The following is a 27,504-nucleotide window of genomic DNA, read 5'->3' as shown; positions in this document are numbered from 1 at the left end:
CCTCTCACTTTCCACCAGGACTTGTTGCCACTTCTTGCTGCTCACCAGCATTGACTCAGGTGAAGTGCTTTGTTTGTCTGTGCAAGACAGAAGCTGTAATTGTTTCTGACTGTCAGGTTCTGAGGTGCCTGCATAGAAATTTTCAGTAGTTATTGCTAGGAAGAAAAGCCTCTTTTCTCTATCATCCATAAGCACATTTCTCCTGGCTTCCCTCTGCTGTGCAGCCTGAAGGTCACTGTGTACACCTGCCAATGTCCCATGCCAGCTGTGCCCCAGGCACAGACACATCTCTGCCTCCCAGGGGAGTAGTTTCTATTCTAAAAGAGCTTCACTCACAGGAGAGCTGTGTGTTAACTCTGTTGGCATCATATAAAATGCTGGTTTCTGTGTCCATCTCAGTAATTGGTTTGTTTTTTTGGTGTTGTTTTTCTTTTTTTTTTATGGATCTATGTAGCTCGTTTTGTTACTTTAGGAAAATGATAGAAGAAAAAATTACAGTTTTGTTTGTTTATTTTTATCTGGAACAATGAAACAAGCAAGTGATTCATGTGGTGAAGGATGTTCTCAGTATGTCTATGAAGATATACCAGTATATCTCAGTCTCCAATTATTGTTCTTTTGTGCCAGTGACTCAGCAATAAGTAATCTGTAAAGTAAGGAAAAGTAAACTCAACAAAAAGCAATCTGTGTACATTTCTGTCCTTTCTGAGAGTACATATTTATTATCAACAGTCCTGTGATAACATTAAATTTGTAGCTTATTAATGAATAACACAATATTAACATTAGTAGATAATGCTATGGTTTATGTAGTTAAAAGGATATGTAGCAGTGAACACATTGTTACAGTCTTATTTTTTTTTCTTTTTTTTTCACTTTTGATGCTCTGCTGGTTTCAAGTGGCTTTCACTCAAATCACCTCCACTCTTCTTTCTTTCAGCAAGCTCTGCACAGGGGAATGCTGTAAGATAACCCAACCCATCCCCCCTCCATTGAAAAATATTAACTGTCCATTTGAACATTTGTGCTGTTAATGATATCTCTCAGTGACAGGCCATCTGTCCTGTTCACAGGAAAAATCAAGCAAACCAGGCTGAAATGCTGGAACTTGATCTGAGTGTGACTCAGAGCAAGCCTTGCCTCCAAGACATGTGAAATATCATTTCTAGGCTTTTTATGGCATCCAGTCAAAACCCAAATCTGTGGACGAGCAATAAGCCAGCAAAAGTCTTGCTGAGAAGACATTTAGCCATAGGGGTGAGAAGTTTCTAGAGGCTGGTATTGAAGTTTTTCTAATTTGTTATCTGTGCATATCTAAATTCCCATATCTGACCAGTTCACCTTGACATCCCACCTGTGCTCCACTGCTGCCCAGGATGTTTGGTTGTTGCTTTCTCTGCCCTCAAGAGCTCACAGAGCCAGGCAATTCCAGAGCTTGACTAGCACAGTGTGGAGGGGTTTGACAGCTGGCCTGCAACAAAGCTGAGTTAATAGAAGAAATAACAATTGATGATTTTTGAGTGTATCCATAGCAAAGAAGAAGACAAAGCCATCAGCACAGAAACAGATTAGAAAAGATACATGACAATTTTTGTAAGCTAGATTACACGCATAAGTAGATGTGTATACAAGTAGATGTGCCTTATTAAATTTCTGTAAAACTTTTGCCAATTATATTAACATTAATTGCTTTGCACCAATGAATATGTTATTGTGATGTAGTTAATTGTCATAGACATATTGTATGAAAAATCCTTTTGCAGTATCTTTTCTCCTGAGAAGCTGAGAAACATCAGCTTCTCCATGTTTTGCTGCTTTTGAATGTGATTTGGAGAATTGTTTACCCAGCATATGAAATTGTTTTTACTTGATGATCAATGACAGCCACCTATGCTGAGGCTGTGAGAAGTCACAAGATTTTATTATCATTCCATTCCTTTCCTTTGCTAGCCTTCTGATGAAATCCTTTCTTCTATTCTTTTAGTGTAGTTTTAATATATCATTTTCTTTTAATATAATATATATCATAAAATAATAAATCAACCTTCTGAAACATGGAGTCAAGGTTCTCATCTCTTCCCTCGTCCTGGGGCCCCTGCAAACACCATCACAGTTAATGACTTAAGATCACGCTTTGTTAAGAGTATATAAGCTAGAGAACGCTCAGAATAAAAAACTTTTTTCTTCTTGAACCCTGACCACGTGTGTATATCACGTCCAACCCAACAGTGACAGCACAGGAGCTGCCTCCCAGCAGCTGTGGCTCAGCGCAGGAGTGTTCATCCAAACCTCCTCAGCTCGAAGGATGCTGCTGCGGATCAAAGAAAAGCATACAGGATGAGATGTGCCAAAACCCCCCGGTACTCTGCAGTCCCGGGCTTATGGCCGCCGCCTGGAGCACTCCCAGACCGAGCAAATATTCCATGCTAGAACTGCTTGCCACAAACAGCGGCACATCTGTAGGAGCCGGGACTTGGGCACAGCCTTTCGGTTTTCGTGGATGGGTGAAAAGACCATAAGCAGCGGGGAATGTTAGAGACATTCAAGTTTAGACATTGGGATGGGCTGCCCAGGGAGGCGGTGGAGTCACAGTCCCTGGAGGTGTTTAAGCAAAGTGTGGATGCGGCACTCAGGGCCATGGCTGACACGGTACTGTCCGGTCATAGCCTGGACTCGATGACCTCAGAGGTCCTTTACAGCCTCACTGATCCTGTGATTCCCTTCAGAAGCCAAAGACTGCTCCCTGCTCAGGGAGTCCGGCCCAGCCCGGACCTTCTCCGGTACCGGCTGTGGGCACCGCTGCACACCCCGCCCACCGCACCTCCCGGCGCCCATTGGCCGACTCGCCGCCGCTCCTTGTCTCTATTGGCCAGCGCCGCTCGGTGCTGTTTCGCGATTGGCCGCGCCCTCCACCTCCCCCACCTGTCACTGCTGGCGCCGCCTCCCGCGCCGCAGTGGGGCGATCGGGCGATGCGGTGACGTCAGGGCCGGGCGGCGGCGCCATTGGCGGGCGGGGTGTGACGTGCGATGTGGCGCGCGCTGCTCCGGGCCGGGAGCGCGGCCCCTCGGAGCGGCCCCGGCGTGAGGGGAGAGCGGCGGGGGCCGAGCGCACGGACTGCGAGGTGAGCGGGGAACGGGAGAGCTGCCGGGCGGGCCCAGAGCGGCCTCCCTGCCCTCAGCTCTGTGCCGAGGCGCGTCCAGAGCTCTGTGTCCGGTTCTGGACTCCTCCGTGCCCGAGAGATGTGGGGCTCCCGGAGCGGCTCTGTCGGAAGACAGCGAAGGTCATGAAGGGACTGGCGCATCTCTTAGAAGTAAAGGCTGAGGGAGCTGGGTCTGTTCAGCCTCGAGGAGAGACAGCTGAGAGGAGACATCGTTAATATCTATAAATATCCGTGGGAGGGTGCCAAGGGAATGGTCCTCATTGCTGAGCAGTAAGGCAAGGGGCAGATGCACAGGAATTCACCTGAGCGTGAGGAAGGAATTCCTTTCCCTGTTCCCTTGGAACAGGAGTCGGTGTGAGCCCCTGCCCCGGGGATGCTGCAGAGCTGTCTGAATGCCCTCCTGTGTGCCCCGGGATGAGCCGGGCAGAGCAGGGAGGTCCCCGGGTGATCGCTGTTCCAGCCTGGCCCGCTCTGGGATTTGCTTTGGGCTGCCGAGGGCAGCAGAGGCTCGGGCAGATCCCCGGGTGATCCCTGTTCCAGCCTGGCCCGCTCTGGGATTTGCTTTGGGCTGCCGGGAGCAGCAGAGGCTCGGGCAGATCCCCGGGTGATCCCTGTTCCAGCCTGGCCCGCTCTGGGATTTGCTTTGGGCTGCCGGGAGCAGCAGAGGCTCGGGCAGATCCCCGAGGGGCCTCTGTGGTCCCTTGGGCTGCGGGAGCAGCAGGGGCTTGGGCAGGGCAGGTTTTGCTTTGGAGGTGCCTCGGGTTGGAACCCTGTTCCCGAGCCTTTAAAGACAGTGGAGAGGATAAATCCTCGTGTACGGGATGCTTGGCGTTATAAAGCAGCTGGTGCACAGCTTGACCTTTGGAACTGGAATTCCTGCCATTGACAGCCCATAAAAATGTTATGCTCAGCGTGGCTGTCCTGCAACAGCTGCTGCAAGGCCTTCCTGAGAAATAAAAGTGTTTCAAGCACCTGTCAAGTGTTGCTATGTGGTTTGTATTGTGGGTAAGAAATTTCAGGAAGCTAAAAGCGTATAAACTCTCTCAGAATAAAACTGGTGTGCAATTTGCACCATATCAGAGAAACAAGCCATTAGGTTATTTCTCCCACTCTGCCCAGATCCTTATGGAGGTTGTTTTTTAGTGAATGACTTTTCATTGTCTGTCTTCAGTGGAACGTGTGCTACCATCAGGATGCCTGAAGTAAACACAGATCACCTGGATGAGCAGCAGGTGCAGCTCTTGGCAGAGATGTGCATCCTTATCGATGAAAATGACAATAAGATTGGAGCAGAGACCAAGAAAAACTGTCACTTGAATGAAAACATTGACAAAGGTATGGCTGCTTATCTCCTAATTGAACCATTAAGTTGATCAAATATTTTCAGAAGCATAGTCATGATTAAATTAAAGCCTTGATCTCAGGTGAGTGTTGGATCAAACCAGAGCAAGTGTCTCCCCTCAGGCCCCTCCTCCTCAGCATTAAATATTTAATGTTAAAATTCTGCAGAATAGAGGAACACTCAATTAGAGGCAATTGCAAAGGAGAGAAATGTGTGATTGCACATACAAGCTTGATAAATATTTTAAATCACATTTTGAAGATAGAGCAGTATTTTTTCCTGTTTTGGATACCTGGTTCTATATAGCTTTTTCTAAAGGATGCTGTTTGTTTCTTTGCTGAGTTCTTTTCAAGTAGAAAAGGATTTCATTTTAAAGTAGTTCACCCAGAGTTCTACTTCAAACACTGCTGATAGGAAAGGGTTTAACTGATTTTGGGTTGGTCAAATTCAACAGTCTCTCTTGGAAGTGTATGACCTCTTTTTATGTACTTAGGGAAAGCATCTTCCTGAAGAGTGAGGAATAACAAACTGAAAAGGTGAAGAAAACAATTATAAAGCAATTATACTGTTTTTAATGGAGCCTGTTTTTGTTCTGCTTTTGCAATTCTTGAAGGGTCTTGAAAGTCAGTTTTTTAGGAATTTTTGAGTCATCTCTTCTAGATTGTAATTTTATGGGTGCCAAGCTCTGCTTGGAAGCTTGCCCAAATGTGCACATTCAGAATGGTGAACTGACTGAGTTTAGAAGAACTCCTCTGTTGCATTTTTATTCTAGGAACTCTTCTAATCCCATGTTTTGCATAAGCTGACTTAGAAACCTGAATAATGGCTCTTGAGTTATTGATCAAATTCCTGGATTTTAACATACATTAATTTAAAATTGGATTATGTAAAAACGAGGCCATTATAAGCCCTTAACTGTCTTTATATACTTTTTTCTCTTGTATTAAATATCTCAGTTTTGTTGTTTGTTTTTTAATTTTTAGGTTTGCTGCACCGAGCTTTCAGTGTTTTCTTATTTAATACAGAAAATAAACTGCTGCTGCAGCAGAGGTCAAATGCAAAAATTACATTTCCAGGTTAGTGCTGAAACACTGTATTTATATAAATGCTTTATTTAGATCAATACTTAAAAAAAATACATCAATCCAATCCTGCAGTGGACTCATTCTGAGGTTTTAGAATTTACTGCTTTGGAGAGACATTCTTCCAGTACTTTTGGGAGTTCAGATTACCTTGTGGGTGAAGTAAGATAGTGGGAATGCTTGTGTATGGTTATATATATTCTTGGGAAGTGGTTGTCCCTGACATGTTTGCTCCTGTTGGTGCAAGGGCAGAGGGTGTGGTGTTTACCCCTCTGCTGCAAGACATTTATGGAGGTTGAAGAAATGGCTCTGGTGGCAGTGCAGAGTGTCCCATTGCCCTGGGAAAGGCTGATGTGCAGCAGAGCCCTGGTGCTTGGCACATCTGTGGACCTTTGTGTTGTCTTGACAAACTCTTGTTTAACTCTGCCAGAAGTGAGGCAAAAGTGTGGGCAAACCATGCAGTGTGTGACTTGTGAACACTCCTGAACTGTCAAATGCAAATAGAGAGGCATAAAAATAAGGAGGGGATCAAACAGAAACAGCTCACATGAGGTGTGCTGGAGGGAGCATGAAGCTGTCTGTTGCAGAATTTTCAGTGGAAAACAAAATCAAGTGTTTCCAACTTGAGGAAGGAAGACCTTTTTCTTTTTTCCAAGGGAATCTTTACTTCAGAGCTTGTTTCAACCTTTTGTCTATAAAAATCAAGCTCAAAAGCATCTAAAATAAAGTTAGAATATCTACAAACCAAGCATCTAAAATAGAGTTAGATTATCTACATTTTGACTGGTTAGCAGAGAAGGAAAAAGTTAAAAACAGAGTATAGATTGTTTGTCCTTTAAACACAGATATAAATTTTGTATTTCATTCTACTTACTGCCAGCTGTTCTTGAAGCTCTGGGAATATTTTCATTATTCTGTTACATATGAACTCCCAAAAGTAATTTTAATTAGCATTTGAGAGATAAACAAGGCCTTTACAGACTGGCTCTCTAAGTAGATGTGTTGGGGATAAGAATGCCTGTCCCCATGTGTATCAAACAGTAGCCTGCAAAGTAGTGCTTGGCAGAGGCAAATCCCAGTGCAAAATATGTAGAGGAAAATGAGAGGTGTCAATATCCCCTTTCTGTGACCTTTGTCTGCAAAACAGAAACGAGGCTGGCATGTGTTCAATAACTGGCCTTTGTCTCTGGGGGATTTTGGTGTTGTGGGTTTTTGGGTTTTTTTCCCAGGTCTGTATATGTGTCCAAACTGAAGTGATTGAACTTGTTGCAGATTGTTTCACCAACACTTGTTGCAGTCACCCTCTGAGCCACCCACAGGAACTGGAAGAAAACGATGCCATTGGTGTTCGGAGAGCAGCGCAGAGACGGCTGAAGGCAGAGCTGGGAATTCCCATGGAGCAGGTAAGGAAAGCAGAGAGAAACAGGAATTCTTGGCAGCACTTGCCAGCTTACAGACTGTGTGTGGCAGGCAGAGTCAGCCTCAAACCAAAAATCAACTCATCTTTGGAGATGCAGAGAAGGGAGTGAACTTGCAGAGATCCCTGGAGGGCAGGGTTACACTTGGTCTGTCAGTTCATGGTTCTGACCTTGGCTTCAGGTTGTCAACTCTTTTCCTTGGGAGGTGAGGGGTAGGTGCCAGTGTTTGTGTTCACCAGGGCTCAGTGAGTGTGCAATAAAGTCTGGTCAGCATTATTTAAAACATGCCATATAGGAGAAATACACTCCCAGTATTACAGGGTGAGTCTGGCTAGAGAAATGCTGTGCAATTCATGCCATCAAACTGCTTTTTCTTTTTCTAGTAATTCTTTGTGAAAAAGTGCATTGCAGTTGTACACTTGGGAACAAATAATTTCTAAGGAGGAGGATGATAGCTGATAAATTGTACTGCAATGCCCAGCACTGCAGTTCTGGTCTGGCAGCACTTCTGACAAGTGTTTTTTTGTAGGTACCTCCAGAAGACATCTCCTACCTGACTCGAATTCACTACAAGGCCAAGTCTGATGGCATCTGGGGGGAACATGAGATAGACTATATCTTATTTGTGCAGAAGGATGTGACACTGAATCCTGACCCCAACGAGATCCAGAGCTACTGCTACGTGACACAGAAAGAACTGAAACAGCTCCTGGACAAAGCTGCCAGGAATGAAGTTAAGATTACTCCATGGTTCAAGCTGATAGCAGAGACCTTTCTTTTTAAGTGGTGGGATAACTTGAATAACTTGAACAAATTTGTTGAGCATGAAAAAATACACCGAATGTGAATAGCTGGGATAAAAGGTGCTGAAGGTAGCAGTGATGTGTTGTCTCATTAACACTGGGAAATCGTGATGTACCTGCAGAGAATTGCTCCACATGGAGCATGTTTAATTCATACAGAGGTCATAGCCAATATTTTTTCTTCTGTCTTTGTCATGTCTTCCCCCTTATCCTTGGTTCTGTTAAGATCTCATGTAAAATGGGTAACAGTAGAATGAAACCCCTGTGTTCCTCCTCCTCCTCCAGTGCCTGGTGAAAGATCCTCAGCCTGTGTGTGCCCTGCACACCTGGGAGGGAGCCAGGCACCTCCTGCCCAGCTCAGGGAGGAGGGCTGGGCTGTTCCCATTGAACTCAACCACACATTAAATAATGATTACACATGACTGTGAGCTCTGCTGTGATGTTGAGACCAACTGCCAGAAGGAAAAAGCAATTCAAAGTAATCAGGATTATTTTTAATTGCAGAAAGCAAATCTCTTCAGCTACTGTACTCTATAATTAAGCAAACCCATAAAAGCTTAAGTAATTGGATTGCCTGTGTGGAGTAAGTCTGACTTTGAAGTGCTAACAAATGTGTTAAAGCTTTAGATAATAAACACTGTTTGGGGGTTTCCCCCCCCCACCAGGCTTTTCTGATTATTTGATGGTTGAGTACTGGACATCCCAAATTTTTTAAAAATATGTTAATTACAGCAAATGCAAGTGGTACCTGTCTAATGTCAGTACTCTGGCTTTGGAGACAGGATGTGCACTAAATGGCTCTTCTCCATTTTCAGAAAACAAGGCATTTTGATATAAGGGCTTTTCATTTCCTGTAATAGTCATTCCCAGACAACTCAAACCCCTGAACCCCACAATTCAAGACTTAACATTTGTGGGCTTACACTGGGTCTTGATGTCAGTTAATTAGAAATTGTAAAAGAGTACCAGAGCTAATCCTTTTTGATCTTGCAGTCAATCAATTGCTAGTAACTTAGGAGGATTTTTCAGTAAGACAGATACTGAAGGGTGCTTCAATTTTAATTATAGACTGGGGGAAAGGAGGGTCTTCAAAAAAGTGTGATTTCTTCAGTTAGCACACTGTTTTTAAGTTCTTGCAGAGCCTGATGAAATAGGATGTCATGCAACTATCATTAAAAGTAAACGTGGTTGTAATGATTCTGTGTCTGGATTTAGGGTAAATTCAACTTTTTCCATGGTCAAGGTTTCTCTTTCTCATCCCTGTTGTGACTGCAGCACTGAAGCTTCCATGTACCAGCACCTCCAATGGTTCAAGGTTTTAGAGCCAAGTTTGTTGTGTATGAGCCAGAACTGATGAATTGTTTCAAAGGAAATAATATCAGGTGAGGGAGCAGTGATGTGATGTAGCAGCTATGTTGAATTCAGTGCAATCAGCCATGATAGCCAGCTGTAGGTAATGGAGAAGTTCTCAAATACTTTTAAAATCTAACTTTATAATTAAACCACCTTGCCTAAACCCTTGGACTGTTGTTTTCTTTTCAGATGTGAAGCCACATGGAGAATAATCTGTCATGCAGCACCCTGCCCATTAAACACCAGTGAAGCAGCATGATGTGGGCAGGGCAGCAGGGCACAGATCTATGGAAAAAAGTTCTGTTTTTCTAGTCCAGCTTGGAGCAAAAGCTGGCAAAACAGATCCTGAAGCAGAAGCCCTGTGCATACAGAAGCTGAAAGAAAACTTTTGTTTAACAGTTCTTAAAGCCCCTCAGTTTTTCTTGGCATTGGTCTTCTTTGCAGGATTACAGTATACTTTAATTCTGGATGTATTACACAAAGTAGATGAGAGCAGCTCCATGAATTTACACATGCTGCAAAATCTGACATCTGAGCAGTCACTGGCTGTATTTCAAAAAGTAGTGATGTGAGGGCTCTTTCTTCCTCCTTATTTTTGGGGGGGCATGTGTTAATTTTTAACATGGATTTGAAATGTACTGTTCAAGCAACACATTTATAATGCATAATTTTACAAACTTCTATGTAATCATTGACCAAGTAGGGACAAAAAGAAAATATCTCCCATTTGACAATATATTTTGCCTTGAGCAGATACAGAATTTTGTCTATCAGGTCCCAAAGAGAAAATGTCTTGCTAAGCCAAGGATGACAGTAGCACGTGCTTGGCACAAAATTTCAGTCTGATCCTTTTTCTCTACGTATCTGAAATAATAATCTGAAATATTCAGGGTTGTAAGGTGTAACCTTCCCATTACAGGTGGCAGGTCAGTACCAGAACTGCAGTTTCTCCCCCAGTGCCCCTGTAGCTCAGTGAAGTGGCAGCATTGCTCCCGTGCTTCAGTGCACAAACACAAACTTTGTGTAGATCTTGATGCTTTCTGTTACTTCCCCCCATTTCAGCCTTCACCAGTGCCATAAACTCATCACAAAGGATTATCTGCATGCAGTAATCCAAACCTTACTGAACCCAGGCATTTTTTATAATGGTAGTTTAACAAGGTGTTCACATTTCTCGACTTAACCTCATTTAAATTAGGTTTGTATAGAAATAGAAACACTTTACTGATACATGAAAGTCAGGAATAAGAATATGGAAGAAAGTATTTTTATGGGTTTATAAATGGTTTCTGCCACTAGAACTGGGAAATTTCAAGATATTGAAATACTGAGCTTGAAGTATCTTAACCATGAACATAAAACACACACTTAAACACCAAGTATTACCAAAAAGGATGACAGGACTAGAAATTAGTTTTAATAAATTTAATTTTGATTTTAAATTGGATTTTTTTGATTAGTTTATAATCTTGATTCAGAAGACTGCTTATCTTCTCTGTGTTTTGCCAGATTTCCTCTTCCCAGTCAGCAGATGTCTTGGCTTCAAGTTAAAAATGTGCCTGTCTGCCTCTCCTTTCCTGCCCAGGCGATTCATTTTCTTTTGAGCTTTCTTTGCCATGATCTTGACCTTCTTCACCATCTATTTTAAAACAAACACACATACAAACATGCAGAGTAACTTCCTCAGTAACTCAGGGAACAAGTTTTAAGAAAACCCACACCTTTAAGAAAACCAACTGAGCTGGATGGTTTCATTAACACCAACTCTAGAGCAGTATCAGTGTGACACTATCAAAGTGACACAAACCCTCCTCAGCAAAACGTTCCAGTGCACTAACACAGGATCATGCTGTGCCTGGAATTCCTCACTTACTACAGGTGGAACTCCACAGTCTGCAGAATTCTTCCTTCAGATTTGCATTTAGAGACAAGAATTTAAATATACTTCTTTGGTCTATATTAGTAGAGATAATAATGGTCTATGTTATTTGTGAGAAGGAAGTAGAGAAACAGAGTCCAAATGAAAAGATGATGGAGCTGCAGGGAGACCAAGCATGACCTCTGGACAAACACAGCCAGCCTACTCTGAAGTTCCCCAGGAGGTGCTCTAGGTGTAACCATGCTGGTAGAGCTGCCCAGCAGGTGAGAACAGGTAAATCACAGACCTTTTCATCCCGCAGGCCGGACACGTCCCGCGGCGTGCGAGAGCAGCTGCGGCTGCGCGACACCGACCGCGGCGGCTCCGACTCATCGCGCTTGCGCTTCCTCGTGGTGCTGCGCGACCTCCTCACGTAATGGGCCTGAAATTGAAACCATCATCTAAGCCTAAAGCCAGAAACAATCAGCTCATTTCTAGTCAGAGTCATAGGAAATACAGGAAGTGGATTGCTGTGATAAATTATATTGGTTATTCCATGGTAACGTGAAGATCTTGACAGATATTGGTCACTGGCTCTCTGTCCTACAGGAACATTCACATTTCATTTAGCTTTTTTCCTCCACAATTACGAACTGGCTTTTTTCTTTGGGTGGAGTAGACTCATAACTAATCAATAAAAAGATACAAATTAATGGAGAGCAACACTTAAGTAATTTTGCAACAGCAAAATAGCAATGACGAAGCCTACCCTGATTAATGTCCTGTGCACTGGGCAAAGCCCTAAAGAATTTCAGTCATAAAGACTGATCATGTATAACGTAAGTATTACATTTCTACATTGCTCCTACATCAACATGGCATGGCAGCTCTGAGAACCATAAATGCTTGCTTCAGATGTGTAATGTTGACAGCTCTTGTTTCCTACCTCCTTGTATAGCTAAAGAATTAGAGATCTCAAGATCCAGGGAGCTGTAATACTGCTGGATTTGCTGTACAAAATGTTTTGGGTTTTTTTCATTTATGTCAAAATTTCTCCTGGAGGCCAGTCTCTGATGAAGTACTTTATCTGCCTTACATTTAAAAATGCCAGCTGCCCTCAAAAACTTCAATTACAGCTCACAGAATTAATGAACTAAAAAAAGATAGGCCTGATCTGTTGCTATTACTATTTCTGACATAGTAGAGTCTCATCCAACAAAGCAGACTTGAAAATTAAGAAGTATGCTTACCTAAGCCTCTTCTTGAATCCTACACAAATTCCAAGAAAGCAGTGCACATTCTTGATAAATGTTAGTTTTTCAGCTTATACAACCTGTTATCTAAGTCTCTTTTAAACAAGTATTATGTTCAATGAGCAAAAACTTACATCATCTTTATTAGTCATGTCAAGTCCCAGATCAGTCATTTCTTTCTCTAACACCTTCCTCTGGACCTGTAAAAACACAGTTAAGAAAACACAGTTTTTTTAAAAAAAATCCTTCCACCTTACTTTTTGTCTCAATATATCACCACAAGTCATTACATTCACTTTATATTACTGGCTTTATCACATCCACACACAGGTCATTGATGTCCTACCTTCACATTTCATTTTTTGCACCCATAAATTCTGCTTCACAAGACTCCAGTGGCCTAACATTTCCCAAAGATCATATAATTAGTTTGCCTTTTTGGGGGGAAGCTGACAAGGAGAGCCAGTTTGGTCAAAAATGTTTCCTTTTCTCCCAAAAGGCACACATTCTGAGAAGGTAAGAGATCCTGGGGGCAACAGCAGCTAGATTCATTTTCTCAAATGCCTAGTTATCAGTTTATTACTTTGCAGTTGTCCTGGACTGGTCAGAAGAGACTCTGCCACCAGATACAGTGATTACCTGGCTACTAAAGAGACATATCACCTTTTCCAGATGTGTGTAAATTACTGTGATTTTAAGTAATTGTCTAATTCTTAGCATTATTTGAATTTTAAGCAAACAGACAATATACAATGAAACAATCCAATTTTCTGAAATACATATGGAGTTTTACACAAGACTCACTTATGTGACACACAAAAAAAGGGTTACTATTCCTCCTCAGCTAAGCAGTGACCAGAACTCTTGGGAGAACAGAAGGGAGCAAGCAGTGACAGGGCCAAGTATGAGCAAAAGGCATCAGTTCCACTATCCAACAGTGAAACAAGCTTTCATGATGCTCTTACATAGCAGCAAGATTTTTTACAGAACATGTTCTACACTCACCTTTTTAGCTGTTCTGGGCATCCTTGGACCATGAACATCTTTCTCCTTTGACTGCAGGATTTTCAGTTTCTTCTTTTCTCGGATTTTCCTTGCCAACTGTCTGATTTCCATCATTTCTTCATCTTCACTTTCTGGTTCACTGTCATATTCTCCAGCAGCTTCTCTCAGCTCTTCTTCTTTTTCCAATTCTTCTAGTTTCTTAGATTTTGAAGAGGTAAAATGGAGATCAGATCCTTGACTTACAATCCTCAACATCATATTTGTACACGGTCCTGGGCCATGACAGCACACAGCCCTTCAAAGAAGGAACTACTTTGCCTGATAACCACACAAAAGGGGCTGGGGATAGAGATCACTGTGAACCCATGGACACACTGCTGTGCAGACTCACTCCATCACTCCCCATCAACACTTGGCTAAATTTGTGTGGCTGCCCAAAGCTGCCCAGGGTGTGAAAGCAGCTGTACTGTCCTGTGAGCTGTGCTTGCTGTGCCATTTCTGGAAACAGACTGAAAAACCCTTCTCTTCTGACATTCAACATGAGTCCAGGACACCAGCAATTCACAGGAACCCAACAGCATAACTGGCAGGCTCCATGGGCTGCACTCACCACTCCTCCTTAACAACCAGCAGGAAATCCAAACAGTGACTGTTATTAGCTAAAAATCTTACAAATTGAGCATTCAGTCCATTTCCTCCACAGACATAAATCTGATGGATGAATTTCATATTATTAAAAATACATAACGTTTGATAGCTACATTCCTGTAGCTGTAGTCAAAGAACAAAGAAATATAACTTCAAGTGCAAACCTCATATTTTAGAATGGAACAGTTAAGATCACCATCATTCTGACAAGGTGAAGCAATTTTCCATTCTTCTGAAATTCTGTCCTTTATCATTCAAAAACTAGTACATTTTCCCATGACAATTGCAGACAATGCAAAAAAAGAACAGGTTCTCACGATACACTGTTTTTAATCTACAAATGGTAATTGACATTAAACAAACAAGAGATAAAGAGGAAAGAAAAGTGTAAAGCAAAAATTGAAAAACTCACTCTCATTATATCAGGATCAATGTAGTCAAGTATATTATGGCCTTCCCATATCTCTGGAATCTTATCATATTTCTCAGATGAATTCATTAAGTCCCAGTATTCTTAAAAATACAACAAAAGTTGATAAAGAGACAAAAATTAATTTCAAATAATGTTCCCTGACAAAAAACAACACTCAGAACACATACACAAAAGAAGTGCCCTACTCCTAAGAATTTGGCAGCACCTCTGCTATATTCACAAATATTTCTGATCTCCATCCTACTACATCACTGAGCCAAAGATTGCTCAGTGATGGCATGAACCACTGCCCCAAGACATGCCAGGCAACAAAAACCCAGCTGAAACACAACACATGCAGTTCTCTCTCATATTGATACCTTCTTAACAAAGAGAGCATCAGAAATTAATGAAGTACTATAATACAGAATGGAAAGAAAAAATCACTTGAATCATCAGAGCAGCTGTTTCATGTCTGTGACTCCAAAATGGGAAACAACTGAGTAACACCACAAAACACATCAGTAAAGATCTCCAGTTCTGGAACAGAAGGATAGTATGCACTGAAATGGTGGCATTGGCAACTAGTTGAAGGGAGTCAGGTTTAGGTATTCCCCTTAAGGCTGAATAGCCACACTTTACTTATAATGGTAATTTAGCAATAATAATGGTAATACCAATTCTTATCTAATACTTACTCTGCAGATCCAAAATATAATCATCTCCCATCTCAAGTTCAATATCTCTCTCCTGCAAAGACATACATGGCTTTAGATACCATTTAATTTAGAAGCAAATTTAAAATCCAGCTGCTGAATTCCTGATTTAGAGATGCCACTTACCAATTTCCTCTTGGGAGTGTCCACTTCCATGCGCTTCTTACGAGCTACTACTCCTTCAGGTATAAAAGGCAGTCGCTCCTGGAACAAATCCACCCCAAAAACAAAAGGAAAAGTTCACATCAGTTTTTTTACACTGATATAAATCACTAGCTGCACTGTAATGTATTTCTGAAGAATACAAAATCCCAAGCTCCCAGCAGGAAAGGCACTTACAGACAATAGATTAGAAAACTTCATCATATGAATCTGTTTGCAGATTAACAATGACAGAATTCTTATCCTATTTAAGAAGTATTGGGAAATACAATGAAGAGTGTAAACATGTAGCCTACCTTGTTATCTCTTTTGGTTGGCATGGCCAAGTGTAATCTATTCAGTACTTCATTCACTTTATTTCCTTTCATTTTAGTATCAACACGATGGGCCAACAGTCTGTCACAGGCCTGAGAGGGCACATGGCAAGGTAAGGTGAGGAACAAAGACTTTCAGACACAGCAAATGACACTGCAGCCATTCAATCCCAGGTATCTGGCTTCACATCTTACTCTCTTTTTGTCTTACACCTCTACCTCTCAAGAAAGCATCAAAATATTTTATATTAAAAGCATGCTGGGAAGATGCATATGCACATACAGTTTTTTAATAGGACTCCGAAAAAAGTCACAATTTAAAAAAAATTATTCCAACATTACTTTCCATTTTCACCCAAGCTCACTTGAGGTGCAACAAGGAAAACATTTTTGAAGTTTATCTTATATAATGCAGTCTATAATGCAGTCTAACTGAGATTTTACTCATAAAGGGAAGAAAGATGTTAGCTGTTCATTTGGGATGAAACTAGGAGAATGCACCTACCTCTGTTTTAACTTGGATTACACCTTCTTCAGTTAGTGTACTTGTCTCTATTACAGAAAATCCTTCTGCTTCAAAAGCCTCAAATATTTTCTAAAATTGAAAAATTAACCCAAATAATGACATCATGTGCATTTCTTAATATACCACAATATATAAAGACCAGAAATCTTAATCCAATATCAATACCTACAATGCATTACTATTTTATTAGAAGGTGTTTCTAAAAAGATGACAGGAAGCTTACAATTATAGTTGTATTTAATCTCTTCCTTACTTTATAAGCAAATAAAAAAGGCACCTATAAATGACCCATAAGAGAAAAAGAAAAAAGGGAGAGAGACACAAGTTCTATGTGCTTTAGCCTGTAGATACAATTGCCTGTAGATAAAATTTAGCCTGTAGATACAACTGAATTAAACCTGTAGGACCTTTTATTGCAACTCAGCAAGACCTCTGAGTCTAGTGCTCACTGTGCCTGTCACTGAAAGGATTATTGAGTAAAGCTATTATCTAACTTCCAATTAAAGCAGTAATTGTAAGTTCTCACACCATCAGAGATTTCTGAAACGATGAAGAACCTGCCTTCTGTTTGGCATTTACAATATTTAGGCAAGGACTACATTAGACAGTGCTAAAGAAAGATGGGGTTGAGACCTGCAAAGCTACCTCCCACTGCACAATTAGAGCAGTTCAATAGAGGAATGATCATGTAAAAGATTTTGCCCAATAAAAATTATAATCATCCACAATGCACACACAGTATTTTTGTACACATCAGAAGACAAAGAGGTGAGTGAAGTATTCTAACCTGGCTGTCTTCAGGAAGTTCTGAAATCCTCTTCACATCGCATTTGTTTGCAACAATTATAAGTGGCTGATAAAAAAGCAAAAAAAAATCTTAATTCAAGTTACCATGCTATAAAGCCCTGGGGTTTGTTAATAATGTGAACAAAACTCACCTTGTTAGCAAACAATGGCTTGATATTTCTGAAGAGCTCCACCTGCTCCTCCAGGCTGTGCCCACACTGCTCAGACACATCCATGACGTAGAGCACGGCCGCACGCAGATGTGCCAGGGCAGTGATAGCCTGCATCTCAATGGTGTTCCTGTCCTCCAGGGGGTGATCCAAAATACCAGGAGTGTCCACCACCTAAAATTAACATCATTCAGCCACGTGTTACTGATCAGCAGTTGCAGAACACGTGGTTGATTGTTCATCTATGTTGTTTTTTTTAAGACAACGACAGTTTTTCCTTTCTGTCACATATAGAACTGTGAGCTCTGCCAAACTGGGAATGTGAAAATGTAGAAATGGAAGAAGAATGAGGTTTCATAACCAACACTCCAAGTATTGCAAAGGAAGGGAAAATTCTGCCCCTACTCAGCCCAGAATTTGAGAATGATAAAAAGTGATCTGGCATTAGTCAATAATTCCATTTCCCATCTTCCCTCCAACAGAACACAGACCCATGCATGTACATTTTTAGAACAAGTTTTGACTGCTGCTCTCACTTGGCACACTGCACCTTGCACAGCAGCTGTCAGACACAGCCTGTCTGATCAAGACAGAAAAATGCACCTCCCATGGCAAAAAGGCAAATCAGGCTATAACCAGCTCATTCCTTCAAGGAACTGCAAAATAGTAACAGTTCTTACCTGCCAACGTAGATACTTATAATCCATATGTCCCACAAAGAGAGATTTCGTGGTAAAGGCATAAGGCTGCACTTCTACATCTGCTCTTGTAACCTTAAAACAAGATTTAGTCACACACATTTATTTAAAAATTCCTGAAGTTGCAAGCAGTATATTCTAATTATAATGCACTGTCTTTGCTATGGGGTAAAAAAAAAGAGCTAAAAATTGGTTTTTCTAGCTTCTCTGCAAGTATTTGTCTATCAGAAAATATGCTAATGGGCTGCTATTTTGGAAAAGATAAGGATTTTTAAGAGTGAAATCTATCAAAACTTTCCATTTATTCCTCCAGGAATTTAATTCAACCTCTACTCACACATTTGAACTTGCTACTGCTCACATGAGACTCTGCCACAACTATATCAAATTGTTTAAAACTTATCTTATTTTAATTAAATTGTATCTCAATATTATCTATAGAAAAACCACACACATACCTTATTTATAAAGCTGGATTTCCCAACATTTGGGTAGCCACACAGCAGAAGAGTTCGTGTATTGGGATCAATGGTTGGCAAACGAGACAAATGCTGTCGTACTGAAATGTGAAAAAGATTTCTTAAGTATCTCTGATAATTTAAGTTTTACTGAGATTGAATAACTATACATATGCTGAACTGTTTACCTAAAAATTAGTAACATTTCTGATATATGATCATTTATGAAAGTATGTAATAATTTGCAGACTTCACAAGTATCTACATACGACAAATATAAAATTTAAGAAATATTTAAGAAATGAAGACCACTATCTTACAGCTAGAATGACTCCACCAAGTTGGGCAACGTAACCTGAAGGAGTAATAAGTCTGAAGTAAGGAGTAATGTCTGGAAAATCTTTAGCAACATTTTTCACATACATGTTAGTGAAAACAATGGTAAGTAAAAGACTGCCTGTGACTTTTAAACAAAGAAAAAGTTTAATCACTGTTAGTGATACTATAAAAGCTAATAAATATTCAAAGAGAAAACTATTTTGTTGAGAAATAAACACTAAGTTTTTGGGGATTTTTAAAACCGTTCCTGTGTTTCCTGGATCTGTAACCTGTACTAAACACATTCTTCTAAATGCTACTAAGCCTAATAAATTTTATACCCAATTCAGGTGCCTCTTTTCAGCCCATATGTAACACCCACCTTGCTCCAAATACTCCAGGCTCTGTTTCTGTCTCTTGATGATGGTGCACATGCGGCCCAGGGCGGCGCGTTTGAGCTGCTTGCAGCGGTACAGGGAGTCGCCGTACTTCATCAGCCTCACGTAGTCCTTGGCCACACTGCAGGCACAGGGAGCACAGATCAGCCACAATGCCCCAGGTATGGGGAAAACAGAGAAATGAGACGAGCACAGGTCAGCCAACCACCCCCAAGCACGGGCAAAACCAGAGAAATGAGATGATCACAGGTCAGCCAACCATCCCCCAGGTATGGGTAAAACAGAGAAATGAGATGAGCACAGGTCAGCTGTAGCCATGATATTTTCTGAAAAATCCTTTCCTTAGGATTTGTCCTCCTGAGAAGCCAAGAAGCCTCATGAACAAAATGTAAACAATGGTTATCTGCTGCTGTGGAATGCAACAGGTGCATCTGTGATTGGTCTCATGTGGTTGTTTCTAATGAATGGCCAACCACAGTCAGCTGGCTCGGACTCTCTGAGCCACAAGCCTTTGTTATTCATTCTTTCTTCTATTCTCAGCTAGCCTTCTGATGAAATCCTTTCTTCTATTCTTTTAGTATAGTTTTAATATAATATATATCATAAAATAATAAATCAGCCTTCTGAAACATGGAGTCAGATCCTCATCTCCTCCCTCAACCTGGCACTCCTGTGAACACGGTCACAGACAGCCACAATCCCCCAGCCACAGCAAAACCAGAGAAATGAGATGAGCACAGGTCAGCCACAATCCCCCACACAGGCAAAACCAGAGAAATCAACAGCCCTTACTTGTCAATCAGGTTCTTGGCAATATTGATCTGCCCCAAAGCCAGCTTGTAGTGGTCTTTGTCATACAGGACATTCATCAGGTCTGCGTAGAAAGGATGAATATCCTAAAACAAATGCAGAATTTTTTGTTAAGTTAATAGCAGAAAGCTTAAAAGGCAGTTAAAAAAGCAGCTAAAAGCAGTTTTGTTAAGTTAAAAGCAGAATCTGATGTTAAGTCTCTTATTTCCTTACTCTAAGATGTTTATTTCTTTTTCAATGTAAGTTCTTCAATAACTTCTTCAATGTCAGTTCTTTTTTTTCTCCACAACAATGGACTGGAGAACAAATGACACTAACATAAATGACACTAAAAGCCAAACAATTTTCATTACCAACTTATGTAAGAAAAATAATCTGCTTGGTCATTAAATGCATTAATCTTAACTGCTCTGAACTTCTTCTGCAAACACATCTTTGACTTATTCATACAGAGTTTCCAGTTGATCTTCTGCTTTCTCAAATACTTCGTATTACAACTTTGAAGTCTTTTTTTAAGTAAAAAATTGCAAGAAGCCAACAGAAATTGTCTCTAAGAGGAAATTCATATTATAGCAGAAACACAGCAATACAATTAATTACTTTCTTTTCTGAGTGCTGCATTACATTCTATACAAGCCTGGACAAAAAAGGGGTTTTTTAATGCCCAAATAAATCCCTAACTTTTCAAGGAAATGGCATCTCCGGTACAAATCTTTTATGTAGTGTATTTCTGCTAGTTATGTATTTACCTGAAGAAATTTCATCACATGATATTAAAAAAAACCCACAGAAGATATTTCTGTGAATTCTGGAGCAACACTCACTGGATATGAAATTATCAAGAAAAACAATTTAACAGGTGAATAATTTCAATCTGTGCAGAAAACTGCACATAAAAAAGTCCCACTGGGCACATGCATAGAGTTGCAGTTGTTGGAAGCTAATACTGTGTTTCTAACCCCACCCTTTATGGGGTCAAGGACAACAGTTATATTGTCAAATTAACTCCTGAAGATGGAAAGCAATATGATATATTATATTTCTTGGTATTTCCTTGGGAAGATTAAACATAAGCAGAATTTCCATATGCACACACAAAGAAGAAATAGGCAGACATAATATGCTCAAAACCCCCACATTTTGTCTTAATTTAAAAGCAACTTCTGGCAAACATATCTGATCAGCTAAAAGCTTGTAAATTCCAGCCTTTAATGACCATCCGCGGGCACAACTTAACTTCTGCTCTTCATAGGAACATACAACTTTTGCAGTACAAGTTTTGCCACTACTCACAGTAAAATCTACTTGAAAGCAGCCGAATTGTCTACACAGAGAAATCAGCAAATGAGAAAACACTTACATCTAACTTCGGGAAATCTGTTAAGATCTGAGTGAGTCTGTCATGGTAATTTTGCTGAGTAAATTTGACTTTTCGCATATAAAAATGTCGAATCCGATGGATTTGGTAATGTTTGTGAATGACAGTTGGGGTCTTTCGCTGAGTCTTTGACAATGTCAAGTCTATGAAGTCCTGCAATCGAGGAAACATGATTAATTACACAAAATGTCAAGTTCTTGTAAAGGCAACAAATTTATTTTGGAGAAGGAGCACGCTGAGGAGTTAAGTACAGCCACAGTGGGACAGGCATGTTTTAGGGCGGGCAGGAATAAGAAGTTTGCACATTCCCTGTCCAGTTTCTATTGCAATGGACCGCGGCCCGGCCAGTCCGAGCCCTGCCGGAGCTCCCCTCACCGTGCTTAAAACCCCTTCTTCCGACTAGGAAAATACTTTATTTTCAAGCAAGACGGTGTGATGAGTTTCGGTATGAGGCAAGTTTGGAAAAGAGGAGAGATTTTTGCGGGGACATCCCCGCAGGGAGAAGCGCGGCCTCAGGATCGCTGCTCAGGATCTTGACAGGACCCCCCCGACCCTGTACATGGTACGGGCCGCCGGGCGCAGCAGCACTAGCCCGGGCGAGTCCACGGCTCCGCGGGAGGGGGAGCAGGCGAACCCGACACCACGCCGGCACCGCGGAAGGGGCAGGAGGGCAGCGCGGTCCTCTGAAACCGCCGAGCAGGAGGAACGGGAGGGACGGCCCGGTGCGGAGGGCACTGAGAGCAGGGCCCGGGGCCGGGGCAGGAGCAGGGGAGCGCGGCCGTACCTTGGCAGACGGAACCACCGTGATCTTCTTGAAGTTGTAGAGCGCCATGGCCCCCGCCACCGCCGTGCCACGCGCCGGAAAGGGAGCGCGCCCGGAGCTCTCGCGAGAGCTGCGCGCGTCCGGCCCTTGCGGACCGAGAGAGGAGGGACAGGGAGCGAGAGAGGGAGGGAAGGTGGAAGAGGGGCAGGTGCTTGGGCTTGTGTCTGGGTCTTGCCGAGAAGCATTTGATCGCCAGCAGGGTTCTGGCAATGGCTCCCTGATGTGATGATTCAGGGCAGACATGGCTTGAGCCCCGTAGGGCCGAGAAAGCAAAACACACCCTCAGCCTGTTGAGCACTGAGTAAAGGCTGATCTCCATTAGCACCAAGGAGTTAAGGACAGAGGGAATAAGGATGGCAGAAGGGACCCCGAAAGCCTTACAGGGGCCAAGGGGCCCACGAGTGGCCTTGTCCAGCTGGCAGCCAGTGCTGTGGCCCAGCAGAGGCACCTGGAGATGGATCTCCAGGAGCAGCTCTGGGTCACCCGTGGGATACCAGGAAAAATATCTTGAGATTGTGCAAGAATCATGGAATCACAGAATCTGTTAGGTTGGAAAACATCTCCGAGGTCACTGAGTCCAAACACCAGCATGTAATCTCAATGCCACTTTGCCACGTCCGTAAGTCCTTCCTCAAACACTTCCAGGGACAGTGACTCCCCTACCTCTCTGGGCAGCCTGTTCCAGTGTCTGATCATCCTTTCTGTGAAGAAATTCTTCCTAATGTCCAACAAAAACATCAACCAGTACAGCTTGTGGCCATGCCCTCTCCTCCTGTTGCTGGTTGTCTGAGAAGAGTCTGACCTGGCTGCAGCCTCCTTTCAGGAGTTGTGGAGAGCAGTACGGTCCCCCTGAGCCTCCTGTTCTCTGGGCTAAACACCCCCAGCTCCCTCAGCTGCTCCTTATGGAATCTGTGCTGCAGACCCTGCTCCAGCGCCATAGCCTTTCTCTGGACACAATCCAGCACCTCAGTGTCTCTATCGAAGAATGTCATGTCTCAGAGAATGTCTTGAAAGACACACGAGATGTTCAGAGGAAGAATGAAAGCTGTGAAGACCAAGGGATTAATGTGGATAAGGGAGGGAAAAGTGTGGGGAAATGGAGAGAAAAGGGGATAAAAGAGGCTGGTAGCACACCATGGTCAGTACAAATGTCTGATCATACCCTGCACATCCTATCACTGCAGTCTGCCCTTTTTACTAAACGCCATTCCTGACCATTTTCCAGATTGAGGGGGCTCTCTGTTCTGTTCCTGTGAGTGAGAAGCCAGGTGCCTGCCACAGGAAAAGAGGCAGAGCTCCATTGTGGCCATGTTTTTGGGGTCCCAGGAACTGGAGGGACCATGGTGCATGCACACTGTGCGTCAGTGTATGTGTACATGCATACTGTGAAAAATGTGTATTTTATGATTGGCTTTTTGCAAATATTAAAATGAATATTATATGTGTTATGTTAGAAAGTAATGCTGTGTTAATTTTCTTAAGTAAAGTGTTAAATATAGTTTTATGTTGTAACATAATGTTAAAATAGAAACTATATTATGTAGGATACTTTTTTAAAGAGAGGACTCGTACTGAGATAGCAGCCACAGGACACCTAAATCTTTCAGAGAAAAAGAATTTATTGCTCTCTTACTGAGTTCTTCCTGCCTTGCTCAGCCCTGAAGATGCTGGTAGGTTTCAGAGGAAGAAGTTGACACTGACCAGACAAAATCCTTTGTTTGAATGGAATTTATGCATCATGTATGAGGTGTATGAATATGCAACAGGCTATTGCTTTTAAGGGTTAATCCTCTGTTAACGTGGGTCCTTTTTTGGGTTTATTTTGCCCAGAAAAATGTACCAGGACCATCCATAACTTTTTGTTCTTATTGTCTCGTATTGTTCTAAACCCTAATTGTCCAAATTGTTATTACTCTAATTATATTACTATTTTTATAACCATTTTATTACTATTAAACTTTTAAAATTTTACAAACAAGTGATTGGCGTTTTTCACACATACACAAATGCTCAACAGGCCGAGAACTTGGGGCTGTTCAGAGAAGGTTGTGTGGAAACCTCACAGGAAATTTCCAGTGTCTAAAGCGGGCCTGCAGCAAAGCCAGAGAGGGACTCCTTGTCAGTGAGCGATAGGACAAGGAGTAATGGGTACAAACTGAAAAAAAGGGGACATTTTTTATATTAGGAAGAAATTCCTCACTGTGAGAGTGATGAGACCCAGAACAGGTTGTCTGGAGAAGCTGTGGCTGCCCCATCCCTGGCAGCGTTCAAGGCTGGGTTGGATGGGTCTTTGAACAAACTGGTGTGGTGGAAGGTGTCCCTGCCCATGGCAGGGGGTTGGAATGAGATGATCTTTGAGGTTCTGTGTGTTTCTCAGTCTTCCTTTCAGCTGGGTCTGAGTCATGGGGCTGCAGCAGCCTCATCTCCATCAGGCTGATGAACTCCTAACCCCAAACAAGCACACTCTTACTTCCCTCTTTACTGTTTTTCTTTAATTTCTTTTTTTTCATAGTAACTTTCAGTGACTTGTCTCATACTTAATTGTAAATCCTTTCAGATAAAGACAAAGCATGAGTGAATTCTGGAGCAGTTTATGAACTTGACTGTACCTTGTGCTCTAGGGTTTTTTGTGTATCTTCAGCAAACAAGAAATCCAGATATTTAAGATACCTGAATGTAGGCACGTCCTGTAGTTTGCATATCTATCCCTGTTTTCCACTTGACAGTAAGCTGGCATGCACATCAGTTTTAAATAAAAATAAATTTTAAATAAAAAATGATTTTAAATAAAAATTACTTTATACTTTTTAGGAGGCAAACTAGATTAAAAATTAGGAATTCCCTTGGCTTCCATACTGGTTTGGAAACTCCACACAAAACATGACATTTTTCACTTGAGAGAATTTAGTTATGTGTTAATCTGTGATTGCACATTTTTCTACAGTACTAGAAATTCAAATGCATAACTCCTTTTACATTTCCTTTCTTTAACTGTGCTCGTGGTTTTGCTGAAATGCTCCAAACAGCTGTCCAGTGCAGTGGAAATTTGTAAGGTATTTGAAAAGTAAGAATTCATTTTGTCAGCCAGATGGTAGTTAATACTTTCCAGCAATTAACTTCAGGAATGACTGCATGAGCACTACTTGTTCATAAATATGGTATTAGAGCCATTCCTGTCTCAGGTCTCACAGTGGGGCTGCAGCTGCCCCCTTCTGAAGGGATGTGCAGCTTCCTAAACATTTTGATATCACCACTTCAGTCTGCCCTCTTGAAGCGTTCTTGTGCACTGAGATTTGACTTCACACTTTATTTATAGTGCATTTTGCCTGCAAATACATCATTCTATGGAATTGAAGGAGCTTTTCTCTAAGTGTATCCCCACATTTCCCCAGTTTCTGGAAAGATCCTTCCATGAGCTGTCCTGGGACACTCAGCCTGCCCAGCAGCTGGGACCAGCAGACCCAGCCTTCCCCAGTCCATGGCACTTTTAGGTGTGAGCCCCAAGGCCCCGGTGCCCATTGCAGGTACTTCAGACTCACATGCAGACACATTCTGTGTATCCCCAGGAAACTGATCCTCAACATTCAGAGTATCCAGGAGCAGGCCCTGGATAAATTTCATTTATCCCAGCAGGCCCTGGCACCCCTGCTCTCACACTGCCTCTACATTACTCCTTCCTTGGGCAGTTTTCAAGAGAACAAGTTCCAAGACAAAATTTGGGTACCGTTCTAAACATTGTGTTCTCTTGTTTCAGAAGTCAGACATTGACCATGTCCAGTCATTTTTTTTGGACCAGAAAATTCCTTATCCCAGCTGGTTTTCTACACTCAGACATTGTCATTCATATTTATGATAAGTTTCAGGCATGTAACACTTATTCTCCATTTTATGTTTAAAACACCATTCTAGTAGACTGTAATTCATATAAATTTGAAATTGAATGACACAAAATTATTCCTGTACGTTGTGCAAGGGTAACTAATGGCACCAGCAAGGCTCAGACCATGTGCTGTGCCAATCTGCCAGAGAGGAACTTGCAAAAACAGGCACAAGAATAGACAAGGCCTGGGGAGCCACCCAAGCAGTCCTCTGTAAGAAATGCTTCTGCAGAACACATGCAGGAATTTTTATGACAACTAGATGTGGCATTACAGAATCACAGAATAAATTAGGTTTGAAAAGACCTCTGAATTCAACCTATAACCCAGCATCACTGTGGGGGGATAGAATGTAAGAAAACAAAGAGCAGAAGGTAATCTCACCCCTGAGAAGTTGCAGCTGAACTAATCACCAAAGATTAGGAACAGGTCTGCCCTTAACAGGCCACAGCTGTGTCTTATGAGGATGAGTGCTATAAAAGGGTGGGTTAGGTGGGTGAGAAGAGAGTTGTTGTTTGAGTTTGTTGGCTGTGAGGAAGGAGTCAGTGCTGCAAGGAGCTGTCCATGAGAAATCATTGAAGAGGTATGGGAGCTTTGCATTAAGATGAAAACACATCACCATGTCAACCACACCATGGCACTGTGTGCCATGTCTAGTCTTCCCTTAAACACCTCCCTGTGCAGCTCATTCCAATGTCTAATCACCCTTTCTGTGAAGAAATTCCTCCTAATGTCCAACCTAAAACTCAACTAGCACAGCTTGTGGCTGTGCCCTCTCCTCTTGTTGCTGGCTGTCTGAGAAGAGACTGACCTGGCTGCAGCCTCCTTTCAGGAGTTGTAGAGAGTGAGGCCAGCCCTGAGCCTCCTTTTGTTCAGGCTGAACACCCCCAGCTCCCTCAGCTGTTCCCCATATGACTTCTGCTCCAGCCCCTTCCCCAGCTTCCTTGCTCTCCTCCTGTCTCCATAACAGAAAAAAGCTTTTCAGAGGGGTTATGTGATCACCTGGTCTGGCAGCAATATGCAGTCCACCTCAACTCTTGATTTCAGCAGCTTAAAAGCCAACTAACAGGCTAGTCAGAAAATGGTATTTCTGGAAGCAATTTTGCTTCAGTTTAATTTCTTGGTTTTGAAAATCTCCATGTCAGTAGCCAAGTTGAAGAAAAATATTCAGTTCCACTCTGGTCCTCACAATGAAAAGGCATGGCCCCAAACAGCCCTGGCAGCTTCCCTAACCTTTTGCTCTGTAAATTGGATGCAAGAGGTCAGGGCCAAGGGGCACTGGTAGATGCCAGGTATAAAAAACTACTGCTCCTTCTCTCACAGCTCCTCCAGGCTTCATCAGAGAGCATTGATCTCTGAACTACCAACCCAGAAGTATCACATTAAATACAGAAAGTAAGGCTATAAACAGGCAATAGTGCTTACACTTATCTGCAGTATCTGAAATACCAAGAGCTCGATTTTATTTTGAACCGGTGCCATTTCATATCAGCACACAAAAGGCACATCACACACAAAGGGGAAGTTCCAAAATTGAATTATTAAGTATCAGACTCTCTTACTAAATTATCATTACAAAGGGCATGCATGGTGATGGATCTAAGAGCTTTGGAGAGTGACAATAGTGCCTCAGAAGAGTAATGCCATCTGATGCATCTCAGGAACATGGCTGAGGCACACTAAGGAATACAGTATTAATAGCTGTAGTTACTGTGTAGTCTGGGAAAACTTTGA

At 42.1% G+C, this 27,504-nt stretch overlaps 2 protein-coding genes across 3 annotated transcripts; one reads left to right on the top strand and one right to left on the bottom strand.

Annotated features, from left to right (window-relative positions):
* Positions 1-3,017: 3,017 nt before the first annotated feature.
* On the top strand, positions 3,018-9,322 carry IDI1 (isopentenyl-diphosphate delta isomerase 1). 2 transcript variants are annotated; one of them, XM_058030639.1, is made up of 5 exons: positions 3,018-3,122; positions 4,333-4,496; positions 5,487-5,579; positions 6,858-6,988; positions 7,533-9,322. In XM_058030639.1, the coding sequence occupies exons 1-5, from the start codon at positions 3,028-3,030 to the stop codon at positions 7,848-7,850; spliced, it is 801 nt and encodes a 266-aa protein (XP_057886622.1). In that variant the 5' UTR covers positions 3,018-3,027; the 3' UTR covers positions 7,851-9,322. The 2 variants fall into 2 exon arrangements, with proteins under 2 accessions (XP_057886622.1, XP_057886628.1); XM_058030645.1 differs by lacking the exon at positions 3,018-3,122 and adding an exon at positions 3,192-3,281.
* A 1,247-nt stretch (positions 9,323-10,569) lies between these two features.
* GTPBP4 (GTP binding protein 4) lies at positions 10,570-21,943 on the bottom strand. Its single transcript, XM_058030627.1, has 17 exons — positions 21,854-21,943; positions 21,052-21,222; positions 19,674-19,777; positions 18,866-19,002; positions 18,166-18,266; positions 17,690-17,782; positions 16,992-17,183; positions 16,841-16,906; positions 16,033-16,122; positions 15,510-15,620; positions 15,178-15,255; positions 15,034-15,085; positions 14,336-14,436; positions 13,276-13,473; positions 12,405-12,470; positions 11,325-11,459; positions 10,570-10,798 (listed from the first exon to the last, which is right to left on the bottom strand). The coding sequence occupies exons 1-17, from the start codon at positions 21,899-21,901 to the stop codon at positions 10,646-10,648; spliced, it is 1,896 nt and encodes a 631-aa protein (XP_057886610.1). The 5' UTR covers positions 21,902-21,943; the 3' UTR covers positions 10,570-10,645.
* Between the last annotated feature and the right edge of the window lie 5,561 nt (positions 21,944-27,504).

The sequence above is a fragment of the Melospiza georgiana genome, chromosome 1 (genome assembly GCF_028018845.1).
Source record: "Melospiza georgiana isolate bMelGeo1 chromosome 1, bMelGeo1.pri, whole genome shotgun sequence".
NCBI classification, from domain to species: Eukaryota; Metazoa; Chordata; class Aves; order Passeriformes; family Passerellidae; genus Melospiza; species Melospiza georgiana.
Note: the sequence above shows the minus strand (reverse complement) of the source record. Positions and strands in the feature narration are given on the sequence as shown.

Coding starts and splice junctions, on each gene's coding strand:
- IDI1 (XM_058030639.1), top strand. CDS start 3,028: ATGTGGCGCGCGCTGCTCCGGGCCGGGAGCGCGGCCCCTCGGAGCGGC. Junction 4,497..5,486: donor GAATGAAAACATTGACAAAG/GTATGGCTGCTT, acceptor TTTAATTTTTAG/GTTTGCTGCACCGAGCTTTC. Junction 6,989..7,532: donor TGGGAATTCCCATGGAGCAG/GTAAGGAAAGCA, acceptor GTTTTTTTGTAG/GTACCTCCAGAAGACATCTC.
- GTPBP4 (XM_058030627.1), bottom strand. CDS start 21,901: ATGGCGCTCTACAACTTCAAGAAGATCACGGTGGTTCCGTCTGCCAAG. Junction 17,783..18,165: donor AATCCAGCTTTATAAATAAG/GTATGTGTGTGG, acceptor TCTTGTTTTAAG/GTTACAAGAGCAGATGTAGA. Junction 14,437..15,033: donor TTATATTTTGGATCTGCAGA/GTAAGTATTAGA, acceptor TGTATTTTTAAG/AATACTGGGACTTAATGAAT.